Source organism: Chelon labrosus (assembly GCF_963514085.1).
Source record: "Chelon labrosus genome assembly, chromosome: 2".
Classification (NCBI taxonomy): domain Eukaryota; kingdom Metazoa; phylum Chordata; class Actinopteri; order Mugiliformes; family Mugilidae; genus Chelon; species Chelon labrosus.
Window position 1 is genome coordinate 34,292,944 of NC_140338.1, and position 20,086 is coordinate 34,313,029.

Here is a 20,086-nt window from a genome sequence, read left to right on the forward strand (position 1 = left end):
GCCGTTGTAGTTGTTAAAGGAGCTATGACTCCAATAGAGCTGGTGGAAAGCAGTCAACGAGGCAGCAGGATGAGGCCTCCTGAGCCAGGTTGGCACTGTGCAGTCCTTAATCAACAGTAAAGTAGCAAGCAGCAGGCCTGAAAGAATAAGAATAAGAATAAGAATAAGAATAACCTTTACTTGTCCCACAATGGGGAAATTGCAGTTTGCAACAGCACTGAATACACAGATTGAATAGTCAGATATTGCACAGACTGGTGTAGCTGGGTTGTAAAGTTATTACACCTTGTGGTGTAATAATTTTGCACATATTAGGAGTGTTCGTTTTGAGGCCAAACAGCAGCAGGAAGGAAAGACCTTCTGTATCTTTCCTTCACACACTGACACTTTAGGCAGGACTCTCCTGTCACCCACCTCCCTCACTGAGTCCAAGGGGCAGCCCAGGACACAGTTGGACTTCCTGATGATCTTATCCAGCTTCTTCCTCTCCCTCTCTGTGATGCCACTGTTCCAGCAGACCACTCCGTACAGGATGGCTGATGCCACTACAAAGTCCTAGAAGGTCTTCAGGAGTGCCCCTTTCACTCCAAAAGACCTCAGTCTCCTCAGAAGTTAGAGCCTGCTCTGTCCCTTCTTGTAGAGTGCGTCAGTGTGGTGAGTCCAGTCCAGCTTGGTGTTAAGGTGAACACCCAGGTACTTATAAAGAGTACTACCTGCTGTAGTTGTACGAGTGTGAGCTTGAGTGGAAGAGTTTGCTTATTTGGTAGCTCAGGAGGACATCAGATATGGTAGGTAGAAGGAACACTGTGGAGGAGATTAGTGTTGAAAGGCTGAAGCCTGTGGCTATTGTTGTGATTCTCCGGTGTCACATTTCAGAAACAGGCCGCTATGGAGTGGCAGACTGGTGATGTGGATAAATAAGTTCAGTAGGAAAACCTTCAACTCATGTAGTTTAGGTACTACATTGACATGGTGGGGAGAGTGTTGCGTATGTTTATAGTACATGTAATTGCTTGTGATATCAGTCCACAATGCATGCACCAGTTTGATACATTAACGTGTAATCATTCTGTTTTTAGGTTTAGAGCTCCTCTACCTTATTGAAAAAGAACCTTCATATTGTATTATTATTATTATTATTATTATTATGAACACAGAGACACTGACAAATGTCTGTTAAGTCGGGCACAAGCACAGTGAAAACAGTTAAAAAAGAGGGTTAAAAAGAGAGGCCTCTGGAGATCAGCAGCAGTTAGTCATGCTCCTGACAGCATGACTAGCTGCATGACTAGTAGTTTACTCAACCGGGAGATCAGACCTCAAAGAGGCTATAGTATCTTTGTGGATCATTAACCCCTCATCACCTACCCTGGCTGATAAATGACGTTCAGGGAGTGCAGGAGAAAACTACTATGAGTTCTACTTTGACAGTGCAGCACCAGACAATATTGTGTAAATATTTACATATGGGGGAGGCTGAATCTTGTAGAATATGGTAAATAGCAGTGATGACACTATCTATGAAATATGCATGCACCACTGAGCAATGCTCTCAGATTGTAGGTCGAGCTTTGTTTTGAGCTCCAGCTGTTGTTGTGTGTTTCGGGTATTGACTGAGAGAGGCCAGCGGGGTGTCTGGCGTCACTCTGACAGAAGGACATGTGCACTGATCCAGGAGGGCCTCTGAGTCATGCTGTGGCCTCTTCATGATGAGAGGACTCGGCCAGTTCAGGTGGTTTGGCCACATGGTGGGGAGGTAAACTTTTCACCTCTTTTTGAAAGCGATCTGGCTGCAAACTTGGTCTGGCAGAGACCTTGGTGCAAGTCACTTGATTACACACTCGCAGAGTGCACTACAGGAGCTGGTACGTTCACCTACTCTTTATGTTATAAAACACATGTAAATAATCACATGTTGTAGCTGTCAGATTAAACGATGGAGATCTTACAACATGAAAGTTGATCTTACATCTTACTTCATCTAAATTATTGCCATCGACAAATGAATTATCCTAAATGTTTATTTTTCCAACTGTTTCTGGCAATCAAGTCACCCATAGAAAATGCTACATAAAAGCTGAGTGATGGAGCATATTCCACAGAGCTTCACCAGTAACTAACCATTCCAGAGAGGCACAGATTGAACTTTGAGGTGATTTTGATGCCTCATTTTCTGGGGGTCTTGATTTATTTTAGATTATTACAGGACTGCTGTATTAGAGATCACACATTTTGGCTAGGTGCACCTAATAACTGACAACTGAGCAAAGAGAATTTCTAATAAAAGACAATAGTACTTTGTTGAAGACATTTCACCACAGATCCAAGAGGCTTCTTCAGCCTGTGGGAAGTTGACCCAATACTAACTTGCAATATGATTATGTTATTCAGATTAATGTGGGTGGTGTTCTCTTTTTATAACAATTAGTGGTTCTCTCGTGAGACCATTAATGATCAGAAACTCTCCTGACTTATGGTATGAATGGAGGTGAAACTGTTTGAAAAGAAATACACAGATTACGCATAACATTATGACGGTCTGTCTAATATTTTGTAGGTCTCCCTTGTGCCTCTAGAACAGTTCTGACTCATCAGAGAATGGACAAGGGCCTTCTGTGGCTGTCCTGTGGTGTCTGGCAACAGAATGTTGTTAGTGGGGTTTTTTTGGGTCCCATGGGTTGAGGGGAGGGGCCTCTGTGGATCAGGCTTGTTCCAGTGCATTCCACAGGTACTTGATCAGTTTGGGATCTAGGGACTCTGGAGGCCAGGTCAACACCTTGTGCTGTTGTTGTTCATGTTTATTGAGTTGTTCTTAAACTGTTTTTGTGTGTGTGCCTGTGTCAGACTCCATCCTGTTGGGGATTCAATTTTTGTTAATATAGCATCAATAACAATACAAATTGTCTCAAGATGCTTTACAACATCCGGTCTGAAACCCCCAGAGCAAGCCTCTCCCTCTTAACAGGAAGAAACCTTGAGCAGAACCCAGCTCATATGGAGAGACCCACTGGCCAAACAAGATCACCTGTTTGGGCCTCGTGTTTTTTTAGACTAAAATATTGTTTTTTTATATATTATTTAATTCACATTTTTAAACTACATGAAAAAGACTATTCAAATATGGCATTAAAATATAAATATAAAAAAATCACAGATATTTCTTGGGGGTGCTGGGCGAGTGCTATGGCTATTATAGGGGGAGCTACAGCACCACCAACTCCTCCCTGGCGCCGCCACTGTACAGTACATACAGTAGTCAGGTTGGCTGCTGCCATCAAGGAGTGTCATTGATATGGGTTGGGGGTGTCTGGTCTGATCTAGGTGGATGATACATGTCTAAGTAACATCCACTTGAATCCCAGGTCCAAAAGTTTCCCAGCAGAAGATTGCACTGTCACAAGATGGTCAATGTTATTTACTTCTCCTGTCAGTGGTTTAAATGTTGTGGCTGATCTATATATGTAGTAGGGGTTGAACAACTTTGGATTTTTTAAAGTCGACTAATATATGTGATGAAAGTCGATGATGTCACACATAAAAGCACAGTAGAAAGTAAATAACGAAATTTATGTTCTTGACCTGAATATATATTGTAGCATCTCACACAAAGGAACCTATGGAGGCTTTTCTGCAAGGTAATTAAAGCTTGATCACGGACTGCCGTTGGCTGTAGCCCAGTCAACACCATAATCACCGTCAGTCTGACACTTCTAATATGCGGCGCTCGCTCTGCAAACTCTCAATCCTACCAGAACTTCCGTCTCTCGCCTGGTGCATAAACTGACATCAAGGACAAAAACCACGTTCTACAACCACAGCAACAATGTCAAATAATAGAACACAACAGAACTACATGCGTTCATCAATACGGTGCACTGCAGATATGTTTAGCCTATATAAATCAGCACCATCAATAACATGTAATAGTACTTCACAGGGTGTTGTAAGACAGGATAATGTAGCTGGGATTAAAAAAAAAAGCGGTATGTCTAACAAGAATTTTAGACAGTGAAATTCACCAACAAATTGTTGATGTGCAGCCTTATTCTCTCCGAAGGACGTTTGGTGAAGTCGTTAATTGACTGCCGTTGAGAGGATTTGGACTGTTCCTCTGCAAGCGTTAGCTGATGTCTTTTTAGATGAGTGTGAATTGTAGTAGTACATTTGTTGTATTCAGGACTGACTTACATATTCTGCAAGTGACGGTAGAATGTGCTTCATCTTAAGTGAAATATTTCCACACACTGCTGCTAGTTTGCTGCAATGATCCACTGGGCTCCTCACCTGTCCTCACAGAGGCATCTGTATTGTTATTGCCACGGGATCGGCGACTAGTCGACTTCCTGCTAAAAGCGTCATAGCACAGCAGTGAAGTCAGCTGGTCAACTAGCTGACTAGTCGATACAACCTCTAGTATGTAGATATTGTAAAATTGGAATACCCCCATCTGAACAGTGGATATGGACTGAGACACCACCTATCAGCCACCTTCAAACACCTTGAGTCTAGAGAGCCAAGAAAAAAGGCAACACCACTCAAGCAGCAACCTTCAGGTCTAGGCAATGAAGCCCATGCAGAAATAAAAAAAAATGTCATTTTCTGTTCACCAAGTGACCACTTGAGGCTGGCTACAAAAGGGAACAAATCCCCATAAGATCATATAATTTGGGGCGTGGTCGCTTTAAGTGACAGGTGAAGGATGGGAGCTGTCAGAGGTCACTAGCTGTTAGCCTTGGTCTCTTTGGTAGTCCTCACCTGAGCTTATGACAACATCTAGGCTGGCCTGGAAGCAGAAGTTAACCAGCTAATTAGCTAACTATTGAGCTAGCCTTAGGCTAGCCTTCCAGCAAGATATGTTGCTATATTTGTATTAATATTTGAATATTTACATTAATATTCTGGGCATTTTGAGACAACTTGTTGTCACTAAGCTTTAAAGAACCCATTACAATAATGTCACTGGTGTCTTATACCAGTGAATATGTGTATGCATTTGACTATGACACAAAAAATACTGAAAAATTAAGATTAATAATTGTAAGATTATTCTTGATAGACTGGCAAACGTTAGTCAAAATATTACAATAAACAAAAATATGGATTTGATTTTCTCTTTTTGTCACATTTTGAGATCGGTACTGCTGGGATAGGCTCCAGCTCCCACATGATCCTCCAGAGTACAAGTGGTAACGGAAAATGAAAGAATGAAATAAATATTATGGATGAAGAAGAGCAAAAGTGCAAAGTGTTCTGGCAACAGATGTTGTATTAACCACCTTAATTCACATGTAAAATAAACTGAACATTAGCCATGACACTTAGGGCTATATTTAACTGAACAAAAGTTCACTATATTCGGAAGTGGTCTGCATGATTAAATGAACTGCATCTCCTGGCTGATAGGTGGTTTCTTAGTCCACCTCCACTGTTCCAATTTTACAGCATAAATATCTACATATTCCAATCAGCCACAACATTAAAACCACTGACAGGAGAAGTAAATAACATCGACCATCTTGTGATAATGCAATGTTCTGCTGGGAAACTTTTGGACCTGGGATTCGTGTGGATGTTACTTAGACATGTATCACCCACCAAGACCAGACCAGGCACCCCCACCTCATAGCAATGACACTCCTTGATGGCAGCAGCCATCCCCACTTGCTCCAGTGCATCCCGTATCTGTGGGATGCACTGGAACAAGCCGGATCCACAGAAGCCTCAATCCATAGGATCCAAAGGCCCCCACTAACAACACTGTGCTGCCATACACCACAGGACACCCTCAGAAGGCCCATGTCCATTCTCTGATGAGTCAGACCTGTTCTAGAGGCACAAGGGAGAGCTACAAAATATTAGACCTAATCGGTGTATTTCTCTTCAAACAGTTTCACCTCCATTCATACCATAAGTCAGGAGAGTTTCTGAGCATCAATGGGTCACTGGAGAACCACTAATTGTTATAAAATGAGAACACCACCCACATTAATCTTATCATCATCTTATTGCAAGTTAGTATTGGGTCAACCCCCCACCGGCTGAAGAAGCCACTTGGATCTGTGGTGAAATGTCTTCAACAAAGTCCTGCTGCCCTTTTTTTTAGAAACTGGACTGACCTGTCTAATGTGAGAGTGATCAATCATATCATAATTTATGATGTAAAGAAACTTAGCACTGTTGACACTGGCCTTATATGTTTTGGCTGGATTGACACTAGCTTTCCACTGGCATCTTAGTATCAAAGACAAAAATATGATCATGCCAAGGTGCTAGAGATGAAGTGCATGTCCTCCTTCATCGCGATGACCACCTTGATGTAGCTGACATGCCCCTTGTTGCTCTCACCTTAGTAGATGATGAGGATGTTCAGTGAAGTTCTTCCTTACAGGGAGTGGGAAAAGAAGAGGAGAAAACTGTCCCCCTGCAGTTCACACCACCCAAACAACAGATGCCCATGTCCAGTCTGCAGAGGTTACTTCCGAAGGTCTCTGTACCACTCTAGGCCCCATGCTAGACAAAGATGTCACCAGTGATACACACTCTAACTATGTGAGGGAAAAAAAGAGAATAATAAATACTTATGGTAATGATAAATACAAAGTTGACAAGACTATTCACAACAGATGTGACAAAAGAAACCAATGGAACTAATCAATTATCTCAATTATCTTCAAGTTTTGAAGATATTTAGAATTTCGTACCAATTCAACAGGTGTAAATTATTGTGTCAAAAATGGAAGCTGGTGGCTGGATTAAAGAAAAATAGTTAATAGTAATAATAGTTGTTGCTTGCACATTTTCATTTTTGTATGACTTAAACATATAATTTTCTGAAGATGTAGCACTACTGTTAGGAATATATTTTTTATTTTACATCTGGAAAGAGCTAAGTTAGGTGTTTGCCCCTTCTTCCTGTCTATATGCTGAGTGACTATAATTGCCACATGTCTTCAACCTTCTACAAACAAACAAAACTAAATAAATCATCTCAAACTATATTAGACTTTCTCAAGCTCCAGCATAATGTATACTGTTTGTTTTCCATTTAATGCCTTTCTATTTGGTGCTCATCTGCATGCTAACAAGTCATGACCAATCATCATAAGAATGCTCTGAAATTACTCTCAACCTGAGGTTCATTTAGGTGAGAAAGACAAAACTACTTTACAGCTGTGTGACACAAACATGCACACATTAATCTGCAGAAACATCCATTCACAAAACAGTCTTATGTAAGCAGTGGGATGATATTTATATATATATACCCCTTGATCTTACATAGACACAGACACAAAAAGACCATTGGTGCAGATCAAACAAATCTCTCTGGACGTGTCCTCCCCACTTAGTAGTCCCCCTAGGGACGTAAAACTGAGGGGTATGTATTTTAAGGCGAACGCGCTTGTCACATGACCATGCAAACTTCTTCTCTGAGGACTGTCAAGTCAAAGCAAGCAGTTGTATTTTTTCCCTCACAACAACAGGGAAGAATTAGCCTTGTATACTCAATGAGGATAATACTCTGGGGGGTGTTCAGTCAAAATAATGCAACATGACATCTGTTGCACATATGTGAGACCTGAGATGTTTTTGGCTTCCACATCTCATCTAAAAATTTTGCACTCACACTTGCACGTTCAGACAGCTACAGGCAGATCCATCCGTGTGTGCAGGTCACATCTGACCAACACATCAATAGAGTAACCTGTGTGTATGTGTGCCTAGGTGAGATGGAGGAGCTAGAGGCCTTGTGGTTGACGGGTATCTGCCACAATGAGAAGAACGAGGTGATGAGCAGCCAGCTAGACGTGGACAACATGGCGGGGGTCTTCTACATGCTTGGGGCCGCCATGATTTTGTCAATCCTCACCTTCATCTGTGAACATTTGTTCTACTGGCAGCTGCGTTTCTGCTTCATGGGTGTGTGCTCCGGAAAGCCCGGGATCACTTTCTCCATTAGCAGGGTGAGTGTGCTCATGTTTTGTTTTAGGTCTGACCTTTGGCCTCCTGACAGAAAAACCACAAGATTGGCTGTTTTAAAACCTCTGGCTGTGGTTGAGGTGTATCGTGTCAGTCAGGGAGATACGATGACTCACACGACTTACCTGTGGCTCCTTTTAGCACAGGCAGCTGTTAAACCACAAAACATGTGTGAAGAGTACCCTGTGTCACACAACAAATCGTCACTTATTTTTTTTATACAGTCAATATTTTCAATGTTTAGTGATTAATTACTTTTCATTTCACTTCAGAGTGTGTGAACGAATAGTCTGTTGTCTGAAACCAAAAGTGTTTATAGCTACTATAAAAGGCAAGTCTCAGAGATGAGATAAAAAGAAACGCCATCATTTAGGCCTCACAAACCGAGACTATAACCCTCACTGCAGAGGAGCAGGTTCGATTCCAGCCAGCAGCCTTTGCTGCATGTTGTCCCCTCTGTCTTACCCCATCTCTCCAATGACAAGCATCAAATAAAAGCCAAAAAGGCTCCAACACAGACTGGTGATATACAATAATCACTCAGCTATGGCCACATTTTCGGACTAAACAATGGACTGTGCCAAAAACGAAGCTTAAGAGAAACCAAACCCTGTTTGCTTCCTCCCCTCCTTGCAATGTAAATTGGGTCCATATAAATAATTACTTGGGGTGTAATTCATTTGCGCAGCGTAACCTTTTTCAGAAGCAGGTTGTTATTGCGTGCAAATTGTCTTACTTATTTTTTGCCAGAGAATTTTATGTGTTTGGTCATATGAATGAAGGTGTTTCTAATTGTAATGTCATTTGGCTTACACCTACTCACACTGACCTGAAGGATCTTAACCGAGAATAATGGCCTTCAGCACATTTGAAACAGTGTTTTCTATGAATAATCCATACAATGTTTGATTTTAAATGGCAAGGTCAATCAAGGTTTGTCTGGGAAAATCTGGGCATTAGGTTTTCTAATAATTTCTCATGAACCTCTGATATAATTATCCTACCAGGAATTTGTTCTTTCCCGCATCACCTAAAGCCAGTGCTGCATTTAGAATCTTTTTGTACAATAAAATAGTGCTGCAGCATTTTTCCAGCACAACTTACCCTCAGTAATGCCACAGAGCACTGCACAAGGCAGTTGGCAGGAGCTATGGAAACCCAGAAGGCAAGAAAATATGATGTACAGAAACAGCATTGTGATGGGAAATAATAAAAAATATCGGTAAATAAAATAGCCTATTGAGATAAGATGCACACGCACCAAATCAAATATATAAATGATAAATAAATTTCACATAAATTGGCATTTAGAATGTTTAAAGTTCATTTTTAACTATTATAAACACGTTCAGTAGTCAAATGATACCATGCAAAATTGAACTATACAGTAGCTGATAGCTTAGACAGAAAGGACAGTAACACCTGTAATTCATTATTCATGTTGAATTAAATACTGGTTATAATGGCTGATGTCACAAAAATGTCACATGATACTCTTATCATGTCGTGACAAATCAGTCAGTCACTTGTTTAATGTTGTTTTTTGCTTTCATGTCTGTCTACTACTACTCCCTGTCTTGCCAGTCAGTCTCGGGTAATCAATACGCAGTTGGTTCAGGTTATTGCTCTGGCTCCATCCATGACACACAGGTTCAGTTTGGCACTGTCAACATGCTGCATTCCATTTGATGAGTGAATGGACACTAATGGGGACAAAAAAAAAATAAAAAAATTATATAATATCCTTTCCTAATGACTTGTTCAATCTTGAATGTGAAATCACTAATCCATTTCAAGTACAGACACTAGTAGAAATAGAGTGGCTGTACAGCCAGAGATCTTTCATACATTTCTGTTCCTGGCTAAACACTCTATTGTGAGACGGAAATAATAACTAAAATAATTAAGCATTTTAAAAAATTGCAGTTCATATGCAGAATATAGAAAGTGTAACAACAGACAAATGATAAGACTGCAAAGGGTTCATAAGATAGAGAGCCAGAAAAAGAGATCAGTCAATGAGAGTCATGATAAAGAATAAATCTGGTAGCAGACAAAGGAAGAGTTGAAAAGAACAGTCGAGTGGCAGTAACTTCTGTTATATTACATTTCACAGCAGCTCTAGTAGCGATAGATGTGGAAAGATAAAGACAGAAAAATCCCATTGGAGCGCCTGCCGCTTAGCCAAGCACTCGCAAAGTGAGATAAAACACACACAAAGAGAGAATGGAGGCACAAAAGGAAAGCGGGTTGACTATTCACATTCATGAAAGTAGCTCAGTGACTGGGAAAGTGTCTAAGAGACAGACAGAAACTGTTTCTGACAAGTTGACGCCTTTGAGGAATGTTGGCCTGCATGCTGACTGGTGGGTAGTGTCTCCTCGACCTTTCAGATTTGGCTGTCGCCAACCACAGATTCCCTCAGCCCTTATTTAAGCACGCTTGTTTGACTCCACTCTCAAAAGGGCTCCCCTTCCCTTGCATGAAAATCCTGTTTTTACCAACCAACCAAATAAAACACACATTTTATAGATACTCTACTGTAGCTATGTTGGACTTATTCTCTGATATCTGTGGTAAATCAGAAATACTTTTCCAAAGTGATTACTTCCTTTAAAAAAAATAATAATAATAAAATGCAACACTTGTCATATAGACAGTTTGCAGCACTACTGCCAGTTTCATTTAAATTAAACTGATTAAATCTATTGCTTGGTGGTCAAAACAATCAGCTTACTTCTCCCTTTGTGTTATCAATCATGGCGCTGATCTGCTCTCACTCCGAGGTGGAGTGCTAAGCAGTAGCTATGATGGTCCAAACTGTTCCCCAGAGTAAAGTTATTTATGAACTCAGACCCTATTACTGTTTAATAATGCGTAAACAAGAGGGTGGTCTCAGAGAATATTCCAATGCATTAACTTTTCTGCCTCTGCCTGTCTCTGTTTATCTGTCTGTCTAAGTGTCTGGTGTATGACTAATAAATCCCCTCTGGTTGTTGACTCCTTACCACTACCACACATTTTACTGTTGTTGTACTCTCGCTTGAGCTTCATAGTTTACCACTCTAACTCCTCATCTTTCTTCCTCCCGTGGCCTGTCTCACCCTCTCTTTCTTTCTCTACTTCCCTTTTCTTGTCATTTTCACACTGCAGGGTATCTACAGCTGCATCCACGGGGTTCAGATTGAGGAAAACAAGTCAACCATTGATTCACCCTCGTCCACCATCAAGAAAAACATGAACAACACCCACTCCAACATCCTACGGTTGCTCCGCACTGCCAAGGACATGACCGCAGTCCCAGGCATCAATGGTTCTCCACACGCTGCCCTGGAGTACAGCCACAGTGGCCGAGAGTCAGCTGTCTATGACATCCAGGAGCACCGCCGCAGTCTGGTGGGCCACCCTGCAGACTGCAAGTCTGCTCCACCCTACATGCCAGAGGACAACATGTTCAGTGACTACATCAATGAGGTGGAGAGGACTTTTGGCAACGTTCCCCTGAAAGACAGCAACCTGTACCAGGACCATTACCTGCACCACCACCCGGCCTCGGCTCTGGGTATGTCCGGCCCCCCGCCTGATAGGCCGCGTAGCTTAGGCAGCGCTAGCTCATTGGAGGGGGGCATGTTCGATTGCGACAGTTTAGGTGGGGGTGTAGCGCCCATCTTCACCACCCAGCCCCGCCCCTCTATGACTCACAGGAATACCAGTAAATTTGACTTGATTGCTGGCCACACCCCTGCGGATTCCAACCAGGGTGGGTTCAAGGGAAGCAATGTATACGGCAGGTTTTCTTTCAAAGGAGGCGCATCCAGCATGGGGCTCATTGGGGGGCACGACAGGTACTCTGGTGGGGGTGGGGCAGGCTCAGTGGGAGATGATGGGAACATTCGTTCTGATGTATCCGATATCTCCACGCACACTGTCACCTATGGCAACCTGGAAGGCAACAACAAGCGGCGTAAGCAGTACAGGGACAGCCTGAAAAAGAGGCCAGCCTCTGCCAAGTGCAGACGGGAGCAGGACGAGATAGAGCTGAGCGGCTTCAGGAGGAGACCCCACCACCACACCGTCAATCACCACTTCCCCCACGGGCCCCTGGCACACCGCACGGTCTCACCTCCCCTGGAGCGGAAGAGGGGAGGAGGAGGGGGTAATACTTCGCCTTACTTATTCCGCAAAGACAAAGAGAACCTGAGGGATTTCTATGCGGACCAGTTCTGCTCCAAGGAGGGCAAGGCCAAGCAAGAGGGTGGAAGTGGAGGAAGCGGTGTGGGCGGTGGTAGCGGTGGTGGTATCTGCAAAAGCTTAGTGCCCGTGGAAGACTTCCTCAAAGGTAAAGGAAAGAAACCAGAGTGTAAAGGTGGACTTGGTGCAGTATCAGCAGGGCAGCAGGCCCACACCTGCTGGGAGAAGGGGGTTTCTGGTCTAGGAGGGGGAGGCATAGCAGGGGGTGACTGGGAGTGTCGTAACTGTCACGGTGTATGCCACCATAGCGGAAGTGTAGGAGGAGGCAGCACATGTCCAGCTAGTGTAGTTGGGGGGAGCAGCAGTCGACCCAGCTCTGCTTCTTGCAAACGGTGTGAGTCCTGTAAGATACAGCCAAGCAACCTGTACAACATCAGTGAGGATAACAACATAGTGTTCACTGGAGGGCAGACTAGTGCAGGACCCAGCCAAACACAAACTCAGGCACAGCGCAGAAAGCTAGGACCAGGTGGGAGGGTGTTACGGAGGCAACACTCATATGACACATTTGTGGACCTGCAGAGGGAAGGGGCAGGCCACAAGGGAGGAGTTGGTGGGGGAACTGGGGGGCAATATCTCCAGCCCCGAAGTGTGAGCTTGAAAGACAAAGACCGTTTCATGGAGGGCCCCAGCCCTTACGCTCACATGTTTGAGAGATATGCAGGTGAAAGAAAGTCTCCCATGTTTGGAGGAATAGGCGGGGATAGGGCAAAAGGAGGCTCCTCTTTCAGTTTGTTCCGTGGTGGCGAAGGTGGGTTGCATCGGCGGTCGGTGGGGGAGAGAGACTTGAGGGAGAGAGCTATGATGGGAGGTGGGGGCTGTGGTGGTGGTGGTGGTGGTGGTGGTAGCAGAGGGGCCGGGACTTACTCCTTGTCTAAATCTCTCTACCCAGATAAGGTGAACCAGAACCCCTTCATCCCAACCTTCGGCGACGACCAGTGTCTATTACACGGTGACAAACCGTACTACATCAAAAAGCCACAGACGCAACAGCAGCAACTTCTCAACAACAGCCGAGGAGGAGGGGACTTCCGTGGCTCCATGGGAGCAACTTCCTATTTGCCCGCATCTGCCACAGCTGGGGTGATGTCCAATGTGGCCCCAAGATTCCCCAAAGAGCTGTGTCTGGGCGGGGTGGGCGGGCCCATGGGCATCCATCTCGGGGGCACCAAGCTGCTGTCTGGGGGCAGGGACCCTTTAGGTTTGGGGCAGGGACAAAGACCCTTCAATGGTGCCAGCAATGGACACGTTTATGAAAAGCTCTCCAGCATTGAGTCAGATGTCTGAGAGTGGAGACAGGAAGAAAGAGAGAGAGAGAGAGAGAAAGAGAGAGAGAAGATGAAGTGGGTGAAGAAAATGAGGTGAAGATGAAATAAGAGAAAAAGCACAAGCTGATGACTTCTCTGCAAGAAGATATTGAGCAGATACAGTGTGTGTTGTTCTCACTCCTGTAAATGGAGGGAATTTGGACAATGCACAGAGGCCACCTCTGGCTAAGCTGTGGTGAAGTCCGGCGGGAGACAAGTTTTTAATGAGAAGAGAGGATTCCGGTGCTGCTTCGACACTCAGAGAAAGATCTAAAGAGAAGGAGGGGGTGAGGGAGGGATGGGAAAAACGTGAAATAAAATCTCCAGTCTCTGCTCTCTTTACATGCTCATTGTCTTTCCCTCCCTCCTGCAGTTCACCAATAACAAAACAAACATTTTAGCAACAGAAATACAATCATGAATGAGAAATCAACACTTCAGTTGAAGTAACAGGGTAACTAATAATAATTGTATTGATAATGTTAATACTATTATTGAATATTATGGTTTGGATTGTTTTACAATTTTGTTTATTTAAATAGTTTATGTTACATATTTGTATGATGTTACTTCCTTATTAGCTTACCAATATTACAGGAGGCTGGTTGACCAGTAGAGAGCTTTTGGGGGGTTTCCTGTAATTTGGACTCTTCTTTGCTATTAATTCTTCATGTTTGATTTTCTTTTTTACTTTTCTCAACTATCTTACCTTGCTGTGAAGTGTATGTGAAAGGCATGATTTGCTGAGTACATTGTATGTACTTAGACATTATCAAAGGTCTTTTTTTTCCTGCTGCAGAAGCATCATCATACTGATTTGCCGTTTATCTCAGTTTTTTTTCTTGGCAGTACCAAATGGGTCTCACATTTTGAGCTGGATGTGCCTTAAAGAACTGATACAAATTTTCTATCTGTCATCTGTTGGTGGACTGATCCACCTTCAAACAATTGGTTAATAGGTTAAAGAGTGAAAAAACAGGTGGACGAGTCTACAATGAGGGTAGAGATTAAGCTAAGCTAAGAAAAACACAGAAACTGCAGTAGATGAAGCTTAAATGTTTGCAAAATCCCCAACTAATAAAGGTTCACAATGGCAGGCTTAAATGTTGAAATATAGAAGCCTACTCTCGAAGTATTAACTTCACAGTTAATCTAACTCCAAGCCATTTCTTTTAAATCATTTACAGAGAAGCTCCACAACCTTTATCACATCTCGTAACAGATGACCCAGAAACCAACTCTCCATTAAATACATGTTAATCACATTTAATGTCTGCTTGTTGCTTTCACAGCATTTCACCGGGTTGGACTCAATCGGCCATGACTGTTTTGTTGTTCAGGACCAGGACGTAATAGACTCGTAGAGAGGCTCCCATTGCAGGATGAGCAGTTATTTTCTTCTTGATTACTGTTACAAGCCCTGCCCGCCCCTTAGATGGTCACATTTGAATGATGGGGGGTTTAGCCTGGTATTGTAAAGGTGTAAAAGATTTCAGTTCCCAGACAGATCCCAGGTCCCAGATAATCATCTCAAAAACATACTGAAAAGTGTTCTGCAGGGATTTAAAGGAATAGTTTGATATTTTGAAATATTTCAGAAAATGTGAAACACATCTGTATGAAAAGTATGAAGCTATTGGTTAGCTTAACCAAATATGAAAACTGGGAACATGGAGAATCAGCTAGCATAGCTCTGTCTGGAGTTAAGAAAATTCTCTAAACCACATTATTAAAAAATGCTAGAATTCATCAAATGTTCAGCTATTCCTTTAAGTATTACTATGCAGGAGAATCTACCCCACTATGCACTCAGTCATCATCAACTCACATTTTTCACCAAACAGACCATGACAAATAATTTAGTAATATACTATAACCTTCATTTCTCCCTCCATGACACCATCATTTGTTTCACCCACTAAGATTCTGATGATGGGAAGAAGTTCCCCTCAAGTCCAAGGTCTTGTGTGGACTGTATCAACTGAGACTTTAATGGAAAAAAAGAATAAAGAGGCACAGTGTGTCTAAATAGCAGGTGGTACGTATTGTAAAAAGCAATGCCTTTTAATGGAAAAGGAAGCTCACATATTCACAACATCAGACATAATCTCTGGTCTAAAACATTGAAAAGATAGAAACATTGCTCTATTGTTTCATTTACAGCTCGCTCTGCCATTCAAGTATCGTAACTCACTGTTTAAGACTATTCTACATTTCCAGTCACTCAAACTTGACTTCAAATCGTTTTGCCAAGCCAAATTTTAACATATGAGCACAATTTGACTGATTGGATAGAATATTTAGAATACTGTGCATCCCAGTCAAAAGATTTTCCTTCTCTTGGTTGACAAGTCAGTATGTATGATAGTAGGAGGTCTCTAGTGTTTGTAAGGACTTGCATGCATACACTTATTTCTTTGTTTCTCGTTTTTAATCTTTAACTTTTAGCCCAAAAATGTGTGTTTTTGAACAATATTTGGAATTTTCTCACTTTCACTGGTACTGATGATCCATGTAGTACTGTGAGTGTGTGTGCGCGCGTGTTTGTTAGTTTTTGCAAGAGAGGGCACCAACCTGAGAATCAAAATTTTGGTTATACGCAGATGAATATGCCTAAATTGATTCTAATCTTAAAATAGAAAACAGCTTTTATGGTTAATCTTTATAGAAAGATTGGTACTCTTGTTAGTTGAGGTAGATGCTCTTTAATGCGACTGAGGTCTTAGTTTACACACTGATTATCACGGAAGAAGCCTTTTTTTCTTTTACTGAACTTTTCCCTTTTAAAAGATCTCAGTACGTTTCATTTTTTTCCGTTATTGTATGTGCCTCAATACATACGCTTGATTACCTCTGGGTGTGCTCAAATGGAAGCGAGACAGAGTGTTTGTGAGATAACTGTTTATTGTACTATAAAACTGTATGTAAATACTGTACTACACTCATGGACTTTTGATAAAAAAAAAGTGTACAAAATACATCTATTTGGGATAAATCTTTGATTCGTACGTCCCCTTTGCAAAATTGCTTTTGTAACAACTTAAGGCCAGGATATGTGCAATTGTTTATTATTACACAGACAGTGTACACATTTAATGGGTCGATTTTTTCATTGAGTTTTTGAGACCAGCTGGAAAGGTTGTTTTTCTCAAAAGAGAAATTATAAAGCACCATCAATAATCGGTACCTATCTATGGTATTAGATAGTCTCTCCCTTTTTTTCTCCCACCCTCTTTAGTGACATCTTAAGGTTTTTTGTGTTTTGCTGCAGAAGCAGAAACAACTCCATCCCTGAGCTGTACAGATTGTGAAAAATGTACATACAAACAAAATTCTAGTTCACCCTTGCATTTTTTGTATGGAGAGAAATTACTTGTGTGAAGAGAGTATTTCAAATTTGATTGAATATTTAGTAATATTGAAAATGAGATTAAACACAGTCAATGTGAAATTAAGTGCTGAGAAATATTATTCTACTGTCTCTTTGGAATAAAAGTGTTGAGTATTAATAAAAAATAAGAAATCTCAGCTGCTTTGTCTCCTCTTTTCCTCCTTTTCATTGGCATAAATCACTGGAGGTCTTTCATTGTGTTGTAACAGATCAAATTGTTATGCCCTGTAGGTCATCAGATTCAGAGATAATGGCTGCAGAGTGTTATCTTTTTGCGCTTTCATTGCATCTTCATCATGTGACTGATTTTACTCAACCACGCTGGATTATGTATACCAAAGGAAGGGGAAAATAATGAGATACTGAGGGAAAGGAGAAGTGATGCAGAACCTCCCCACTCCCCCACACTCTTAAGACTCTCTCTTTACTCTGAAAGCCTTGTCCAGCAACAGGAGTTATTTAAAGAAACCAGCGGGTTTGAAAATGTACTCGCGGACAGATTTTGTGGGAGAAGTCCTGGATGCTGACACAGAATGAGGTGAGCCGGTAGAATTATTCTTTTAATCAGTTGTCTTTCCCGCTTCCAAAAGTAAACCTGCCATTTGTTTTGCTTACTTGTTCAGACCCTATGCCAACCAAACAACCTCGGGATGCATTGCAACACATGTAACTACTTCTTGACAATTAACTGTTACCTAGCAACTGGCTCTTTTTCCAGAAATGGGGGAGGAAGGAGGGGTGTCGAAAGAGAGACAGAGAGAGAGATTTATACACTATTCCCACAGCCTTTTAACTGGATTGGATGCAACAATGCATTGACAATACAGTACCAAAATGGAAAGTACAGGCTGAGCTTAACGCCCACTTGAAACTGTGTAGAAAGGAGAGAGAAAAATGTAAGGAGGGAGAGAAATGAGAGAACGGAGTGTGTGGTGGTGGTTTGATGTACAGAATACAGTATGGGGGGAAAGGGGAGGGGTGAGACCTGTGCATGGGAATCAGCAGAGAAACAAAAGAGGAATTAGGGTGCAGCTGTAGGTTGGGAGAAAGAAATGGATGGAACATGGTACCCTGCAGTATGTGGTGAGGATGATGAGTCGCGGAAGAGGAGCTGGGAGGGACTGGTTGCTGTAGAAACACTGGGCAAAGTTTAATGAAGGCATTACAGTAAGTTTAATATCTATGCCCACAACACACATTCACATAAGCAAACAATATAATTATGTTAGCTGATATGTCCCCTGTATGCTCTCATGCCCTTACTGCAGGACACGATGCACTGGTAGCTCAATTTCAACCTTTACCTGGATGTATTTTTTTTTTTTTTTTTTTTTTTTTTTTTTTATCAGTTTAGCTTTAGAGTTTAAAGGGTGGAGTCACAGTTTCCATAGAGGTCAGATGCTTACATGTTACATGGCTGAATATCAATACACGTAAAAGGCACTTTAGAAATTGTCCCAGTAAGTCTTAGCTTGTGTGAACAGATTTAATAGTATAGTAGAATAATGTTGCCATGGATACAGTGAAACCCACTGTGGGCTGCAACATTAGCTAATAATATTTCATTTTTGCTGTGGACCATTGCATGTACTGACTAGTAAAGTAGTTGGATGCTGAAGAAATCTGAAAAAGCCTTTTGATTCTCGGGTAACTTCAGAAATGTTACAAAGTTCAGTTTAACAGGTCTGAGAGAGATCTACTACTCAAACTGCTGAAGGTTCATATTAGCTTCTCCTGTGGACATCATGTTAAAAAAATGTGACCTCATCCTTTAAAGCAGAAACACAGAATAGAGTTGAGTTTGCATTCATTTTTATGCTTTGCAATATTGCGGAGTGAATACGGGCTTAGAGTATAATAATTAATTTGTAGGTATTCACATCCAAACTGGAGGAGGTTAAAAATGATTGGATAAATTAACCTAATTATAAATAGCATGTTATTTTTTAATGCTTTGGTTGGAATATTTTGCAGACAATAACTTCTTGAAGTCTGGAACCCTTGGACATAACCAAAGAATGGGTATCCTCCTTTGTGATGCTTTGCCTTTACTGCACCTTTAGTTGTTGTTTCCTGGCGGAACTTTCTGCCTTTAGTTCTGTCTTTACATACAAATGCATACCAGATCAATCTGAGATCAGGTAGCTGACCCTGTCCCTACAGTATAGCCATATTCTTTACCATTATACTCCTGGGTTGTTCACAGTATGTTTCGGGTCATTGTGCACCTTTACTGTGAAGCAGTGTCAGTCATCTGTGGCTGAATGTTAGCAGACAGAATTCATCCAGCTACATCCGTCTTCAGTCACATCATCAGTTTACACACGGTGACCCAGTCTGTGTGTGAGCACCCCCAAATTAAAACTGAATCACTTTAAGCCCATATTCGTCATTGTAACTTGTGTTTTAACAGCTGAAATAACTTGCTTCTGTGATAAATTTGATTGAAATTTGATACATATCTTATTAGAAGACCTCAGCCCCTCAAGACGAAGAGTAAATATATAAACATAAATAGGGACCATGTGAAAACTATAACTAATATAAACATATCATCAAACAAGAACATAATTCAGTAGTCAACTTATTGTTTAGACAACCGAAGTGTCCAGTCTTAGAAATAAAAATAAAATAGCAATTTGACAATTATTATACAGCTCTTTTCACATCACCCTGATTATCATTAGCAGCAGTTTTAATTTCAGAAGGAGCTCTGTTTCTATTTAACAGCCACTTATTCCCAGTAACTGCTTTTATCACAGCGTTTATGCCTGTCAACAAAAGACAGTAGCTGCTCATTCAGTCCAAAGCTGCAGCTGTTTATTAAACATTAAACTCTTTGTGTTTCTACATTAACTTATGTCAAGGAGAAGCACAGATATATTAATAACAAACATTTTAATTTAAGAAACTATCATTTGAGGACAATGTAAAGTTTCTGAATCAATCGTTTTAGTTGTCACCAATTTTCAACAATAATTAAACAGGACCAGTGCAACAATAAGAATGAGCACTAAATGAGCAGGAACTGATTAAAGAACCTACCATCTATTAATGCGGTTTGATAGTGTTAAAGAAGGAGGAAGGACGTGTGTGTCCCTGTGTGTGTAATGATTGAAGAAGAGCTCAACAGTGACACACTGATAATAAAAGAGTT

At 41.5% G+C, this 20,086-nt stretch overlaps 1 protein-coding gene across 1 annotated transcript in view; it reads left to right on the forward strand.

Annotated features, from left to right (window-relative positions):
• Window positions 1-13,518, forward strand: part of grin2bb (glutamate receptor, ionotropic, N-methyl D-aspartate 2B-b) — a gene marked incomplete at its 3' end in the record, with an annotated part of 118,620 nt that extends 105,102 nt beyond the window's left edge. Inside the window, exons 13-14 of the mRNA XM_084559236.1 lie at window positions 7,726-7,964; window positions 11,134-13,518. Coding sequence (XP_084415362.1) covers window positions 7,726-7,964; window positions 11,134-13,518 — 2,624 coding nt within the window. The remainder of the gene's footprint in view (window positions 1-7,725; window positions 7,965-11,133) is intronic.
• Window positions 13,519-20,086: the final 6,568 nt, after the last annotated feature.